This window comes from Astatotilapia calliptera, chromosome 18 (assembly GCF_964374335.1).
Source record: "Astatotilapia calliptera chromosome 18, fAstCal68.1, whole genome shotgun sequence".
Classification (NCBI taxonomy): Eukaryota; Metazoa; Chordata; class Actinopteri; order Cichliformes; family Cichlidae; genus Astatotilapia; species Astatotilapia calliptera.
The window spans coordinates 21,918,481-21,925,250 of record NC_137439.1 but is presented as its reverse complement, the minus strand read 5'-3'; the positions used below and the strand labels follow the sequence as shown (position 1 = coordinate 21,925,250).

General features: G+C 38.0%; 1 protein-coding gene across 1 annotated transcript; it reads left to right on the top strand.

The window, feature by feature from the left end:
• Nucleotides 1-6,770, top strand: LOC145422051 (uncharacterized). Its single transcript, XM_080293296.1, has 8 exons — nt 1-30; nt 667-688; nt 1,489-1,797; nt 2,248-2,556; nt 3,005-3,292; nt 4,135-4,449; nt 5,659-5,741; nt 5,832-6,770. The coding sequence occupies exons 1-8, from the start codon at nt 1-3 to the stop codon at nt 5,934-5,936; spliced, it is 1,461 nt and encodes a 486-aa protein (XP_080149422.1). The 3' UTR covers nt 5,937-6,770.

The window sequence follows — 6,770 nt, the reverse complement described above, 5'->3', positions numbered from 1 at the left end:
ATGGTGAGGATGCTGGTGTCATCTGTTCAGGTGAGACTCTTTTTAAATCACGCACTGTATTCAATTCAAAATAATCCAACCCAGCTCTAAACCAGAGAGAAATATATCTGTTTGAATGAGATTTACATGTTTGAGACTTCTAAACAAAATCATCCAAAAATGTTAAAATAGCTGCTGCTGTCTGTGATCCAGTAATTTGGCATTAGGATCTGTGTAATTTGTTGTAAGTTGTGTGTCAGAGACGTTTTAATTGACATTAATTGAAGTTTGCATGAAGGCTACTGCAGATGTTAGCAAATCTAGCCCCAAATGTTGTTTTTTTCACAGACTGTTCCTTGTTTGAATGACCTGTATGGAAGAAAAAAACAGGGTTAGAACACATTATGGTGAAGTAAGAAGAACATTTTGGAGTCCAACCTTTGCATTCTTCAGTACCAGCCTGCATCCCATCCCCTGTGTGTGTGTGTGTGTGTGTGTGTGTGTGTGTGTGTGTGTGTGTGTGTGTGTGTGTGTGTGTGTGTGTGTGTGTAGTCCTGTTGTCTTTTGGATTTTTGCAACAGTTATAAAGGCTCACTTGTCGGAAGATTTTGAAACCATTTCCTTCATTAAATAGGAGAACGCATTACAATCATAATCAAATATATGTTTTCTGTGTTTTGTGTTTAGGAATCAGATTATCTGGGCATCAGTCAGGTCGTTGCTCTGGAAGAGTTGAAATCTACAATAAAAAAAGATGGGGAACAGTCTGTGATGACGGCTGGGACTTGAATGATGCTGAGGTGGTCTGCAGACAGTTAGACTGTGGCACAGCACTAGCACCTCCTAAAGAGGCTCATTTTGGTGAAGGAAGTGGACCAATCTGGCTTGATGGTGTGGCCTGTTCAGGAAGTGAAAGGTCTATAATCCAGTGTCAGCACAGAGGGTCTGAGAAAAATGGCTGCACACACCATAAAGATGCTGGTGTCATCTGTTCAGGTACATCTCTCATCATCAACAGATTTATCATTAACTCACAGTAGTTTTGCTTCTCTGCCTATTTTGTCCTAAAATTCAGGGTGATCACTGCAAATCATCTCATAAAGTAACCATCCTGCACATCCTGCATTTTTCAGTAATAAAATGTTCAATAATACTAATACAAATAATACTAATACTTGAAATGAGTAAAGAATATGAACAGCCTATTTATGCGAGATAATTCATAATTTTATTGGGGAGGGGGGGGGTCATAACCTCCCGGAAATTACACCCCTGAAAATGTTCTGCTATGAATGTAGCTGTAATCTACAGAGAAATATGTTTTCCATCATCTTTTTAAACTGCCAGTAATTAAAAGACATAAATGTGGGTCTGTGTGTAGTTATTGCCATGTATTTGTGCACTGTGAGTCTGAGTGAACGTGAGCTGAATGAAACTTATTTAATGTACAGAAATGAGTCTCACAATAATGTTCAATTAAAATATTAAATGCATGTACTCTGAGTTCAGGTGCACGCATCAGATTAACTGGGTCCACTCGTTGCTCTGGAAGAGTTGAAATCTTTCACAACAACACTTGGGGAACAGTCTGTGATGATGGCTGGGACATAAATGATGCTGAGGTGGTCTGCAGAGAGTTAAACTGTGGAACAGCACTGAAAGCCACTAAGTCCACTCACTTTGGTGAAGGAAGAGGATCGATCTGGCTTGATGATGTGTCCTGTTCAGGAAGTGAGAGATCTCTCACTGAGTGTCAGCACAGAGGATTTGGGAAACATGACTGTACACACAGCAAGGATGCTGGTGTTGTCTGTTCAGGTAAGAAACTTTACTAATCAAAGGTAAATTAATAATAAAGGTCAATACAATTTTTTACTATTTATTTCATTACTTCTTGGTTTTGTCTTTAATATTATGTCATTAATGTTATTTACGACTCCAGCATTTATGAAAAATTATTAGCTTGACTTGTTTGTTATCATTCAATATTAATTATTCACAGCCTGACAAATAAAGTGATGAGTGAGAACTGTCAAAAGAAACCGATTTAATATGATTGAAGCGTCCTATAACACTGAAATGTGAACTTAACATAAAGTATATAAATAGGACTGTAGGACTGTTCTTTTGTTTGATTTTTATGATCATTGAGCAGCTCAGTGATGTAAAGTTTGCAAATGATTGCACTCATGAACCAATTACACACTGAATAACATTCAGTCCATCAAAATGTTTTGTCTTATTGTTTATTATGCTCACTGTGCCCAGGTGTGCCAGTCAGATTATCTGGAAGCACTTTGTGCTCTGGAAGAGTTGAAATCTTTTACAACAACACTTGGGGAACAGTCTGTGATGATAACTGGGACATAAATGATGCTGAGGTGGTTTGTAGAGAGCTCGGCTGTGGAACGGCACAGAGTGCTGCTGTATCAGCCCGCTTTGCTGAGGGAAGTGGATCCATCTGGCTTGATGATGTGGACTGTTCAGGAAGTGAGAGATCTCTGACTCAGTGTCAGCACAGAGGATTTGGGACACATGACTGTACTCACCAAAAGGATGCTGGTGTTGTCTGCTCAGGTGAGAAATTATTTTTTAAAATATTTATCATTAAATATCAATAATATTTAAATACTGTTATGTGGTGGGAGATTTCTTTCTTTTTGTATTGATCACATAGTTTAACCATATCACTTTAGTAATGTAGAAGCACATTTTCACCAGTTGTATGCATGTGCACCGTAAATGGGCCTTATGCTCTAACACACATGTGTAACATGTAAGAGTTACATAGAGTCTTTGTCAGTGTGGGTATATAAGATGTGAGGATGGCAGCCATTGTCAGAGACCGCTTAGGTGTTTGACCAGAGTCTCTTCATATTGCAATATGTTATTAAGCTCACTTGAAATCATGCTCACCGAGATGTTTGCGGGTTTATTTGAAATTTCCATGACAATTATTAATATATAAAGTAAATTTTTGCCATTTTTAATTGAATCGTCTCTCCATGACTGCTGTTTTCCTCAGTGATCCTTCCAAAGCCCAGAATCTTCATGATTCCTGCTGGTAAAGTTGAGCGGAGAAGCGATGTCAGCATCACTTGTTCAATATCACCTCAAAGCCAGCAGCTTCTACAAGGAGAATTTACTCTGAAGCAGATTTCAGGCTCATTCAGTCAGAAAAAACCATCAACCACCAACTCTGCTACATTCAAGATCCTCAAAGTAGATTTTGACAAGGATGGATTGTACCAGTGTGAATATTCACACGACTCCAGCATCTCCACAAGTGACTCTGTCACCGTCTCTGTTACTGGTAATAAAATGTACTATTGCTTATATTACAGTGACAGGAAAATACTGTGTTTACTTGTTACGCCCACTACAGGTTATTAGCATGAAAATATAACATCCATTAAGATAAGAAGTCTTAATTTCAGCAGTTCATCGATCAACGACAACACTTAATAGTCACTTCCCAATTATGTCTAAGATTGCAGAAACCCAACTTAATTTCATGCCAGTGTTCACTGCAATCAATAAATTAAAATACATGCCATGTGAATAAAGATTTTCATATTCATCCTGCCCTAAAAACTCCCAGAAAAGCCTTCAGTTAATCCAAAATACAGCTGCGAGAGACTGAGAGAAAGAGAACGCATATTTCTCCCATGTTGGCATTTCTTCATTGACTCCCTGTTAAATCTAAAATCTAAATCCTTGGTTTGGCCAAAGGTTTCTTCCTGTTAAAAGGGAGCCTTTCTTTCCCAATGTTGCCAAGTGCTAATTCATAGGGTGCAGTTTCTCTTTAATGCTGTACAGTCTTTATCGTATAATATAAAGCGCCTTGAGGTGTTTTGAATTCTCAATATCTATAAAAACTGAATTAATCTGAATTGTCTGGGCACCAAAGAATTGCTGGACTTTTGGGAGAGAAATGTTGTCCTATTCTTGAGGGATAAACGATTCTAGCACCTCAACAATCCTGAGCTGTCTTGTTTGTTTAATGATGGATTAAATGTTTTCAGTCAGTTAAAAAGATCTGGATCATATTCACACATGACACACGCATTAAAAGAGTGACAGAGTTTTTTCCGCCACCAGGTGGTGCCTCTTTTTCAATAGAGCTTCTTTATTTGTTGTTTATTTTGTTTTCAGTGTTGCTGCAGCAGCCCAGGATCTCTGTGACATCTCCAGATGGAAGACTTGCTATGGTTATAGAAATCATGAAGGGCTACAGCTTCATCTTCACCTGCTCAAACAATGATCGCTATTCAGGAGGAGTTTTCAATCTCATCTACTCTGGCTCCAACATGAAACACAATAAGACATCTGTCAACAGCTCAGCCTCCTTTAGTTTCCCTGTAGCTGACTTTGGACACGAGGGCCGCTACAGCTGTGTGTATGAGATAACTCTGACAGAAGGAACATTCACTTCTCCTGAGGCGGAGTGGATTTATGTCTCCGTTATATGTAAGTTAAGCAAACACCAGAACTCAATATTTCTGTTTGCTGTGAGTGTCATGGGTCAGTTTACGTAATGTTTTGAGTTTTTTAAACTTTCAAGTCTTGTTTAGCATTTGCACTTGTTCTTAGTCTATTTAGTCTTGTTTTCAGTTCCTCGTTGCTTTAATTCCTCGCTCAGTGTTCTCTGCTCATTCATTCATGTGTCTGTTTTCCACATTTAATTATCGAGATTTCGAGAGCGAGTGTTCCTTGTGCTTTGCTTTTAGTTTTGCTTCCATTGTTTAGTTTTCTGTGATTTAATTCAGCTGTGTCTTGTTCTCCCCGGCTGTCTCTGCTTCCCTGATTGCCCGTGTGTGTCTGTACTGTATAAAGTCGTAGTCTTCTTTTTCCATAGGACAGAGCAGGTCTTTATCTTGCCCTAGTGTGTTTTCCATGTTAAGGGTTTCAGTTTCTCTTTTTGGCCTTTGTTTTGCTAATGCTTGTTATTAGCCAAAAGAAATGGCACACTTTAGTTCAGTCTTCTCAGTCTTTATGCATCTGCTAATGGTTCTTCCATCTACACACAGTCAGTAGCATCTACTGATCATGGCAGTGATAGTTTGACTGCATCATGTTGGAAGGTTTTCGATGACACAGAAAAAGGATTTAAAAAATACTTGGAATATTTAAACATTTTTTGTAAGTATGTGGTTTTAATCAAGTTTAATGATGCCATATGTTATGAAAAAAGTTGAACAAAGAAATAACCCACACCTGTTAAGTGCCTGAAAATTGTGGCTATAAAATGTTAATTTCTTCACAGCACACTAAATACTTTTGTTGAATCCTTCAAAATCACTTTGAGTCTCACATTTACATCACGTAAGTGTGGCTACACACTTAAAATAACACAAATCTAAAGCTTTCTAAACCTAACTGTAGGTAGTTCATTAGTGGCTGTTGTACAGTCTGCAATGTTGTATTGTGGTCACCATATTTGTCAGATCGAGCCACGCCTCCTAAACCATAACTGGGTAATATTGTGTTGAGGACACACCTCCATCTCGTGGAGAGGGTTTTTTCATTCACTGGGAGCCCATTGTTTTATAATCTATTGATGTTAACATGATTTATGAGGAGATTTTTCACAAGATTTGTTTCAATGTCTTCAAAACAAAATAAATTATATGACAGTTTGTTCTGTGGTAAGTGATGATGACTGATCTCTTTCCACAGATTCAAGAACTCCAATCCTGAGATATGTTCTCCTGCCTCTGGTTCTGCTTTTGGAGAACATTGCCCTTCATTTCTACTATAAGGTACATCAGAGTAAATAAAAGCATGTATGAAACTGAGTAGTAGCTGAGAAGTGTAGGAACAGTAACATGGATTGTGTATCGTCTCTCCAGGTCATCAAAAAGCAGAAATCAGACAAAAAGGAGAACGATGAGACGGATGTTTCCAGAGCTGAAGAAGTGGAGGCTGAGGAGGAAGCGGTCCAAGAAATAGAATAGAATTGAAACACATAGAAACACACACAAGTTTAAAATCCACTATCTGATTTTATCTATATCTATCTCTTTCTATATATGTATATAGATATATATTAGTCCATATATACTCCAGTCCTCTCTCTTTTTTTCATCTTTCTCTGATTCTAAAAGTGAAGTTTTTACAGATTAAGTATTTTTTTCCCTCAATAACCTCTATCTTTAGCTAGACAGAATATGTGTCAGTTTGTGATGTCTTTGTACTCTCGGGTGTTTGAAATTATTTGCCATTAAAAAAAAACAAGTTCCCTTATTTATAGCCTCCTATCCTGTGGCACTCACAGCAGGAATGTATGACAGTGATGAGAAGGAGAAGTATGCAGCCGGGACCAGAGGGGGTTAAATGAATGACATCATCCAACAGCTTTTTAGCTTGTACATCTCAGTGTGGTTTGCAATTTGCAGTGAAGACATGACAGGAGTCAGAAAGATGAGCAGATCAACAGTGTCTGAAAGTCATGTCATTAAGAAATAGCGAATATAAGGAAAACAGGGGTGACTCAAGACTCACATCCATGCCGCTTATAACTTAAAATATGACGTTTATGACGTTTGACTTTGATTTGATGATTTCTTGAACTAAGCTAAACTGTCAGCCTTTTATTGCAACAGAAAAGTGGAGTACACAAGTTTACAAAGACCAAAAATATCTCTAACATTAATGTCAGTTCCTTCACATGCTTGATGTCTAAATGTATGAAAATTTCAAACCACCTCTCACCATCAGTAACATGTCCCAAACAAAAACACTCACTGACCCGCATTTACTTTGTTGGGATCTGGTCACATTAGGCTGGT

Coding starts and splice junctions, on each gene's coding strand:
- LOC145422051 (XM_080293296.1), top strand. CDS start 1: ATGGTGAGGATGCTGGTGTCATCTGTTCAG. Junction 689..1,488: donor ATCAGATTATCTGGGCATCA/GTCAGGTCGTTG, acceptor CTCTGAGTTCAG/GTGCACGCATCAGATTAACT. Junction 4,450..5,658: donor GATTTATGTCTCCGTTATAT/GTAAGTTAAGCA, acceptor CTCTTTCCACAG/ATTCAAGAACTCCAATCCTG.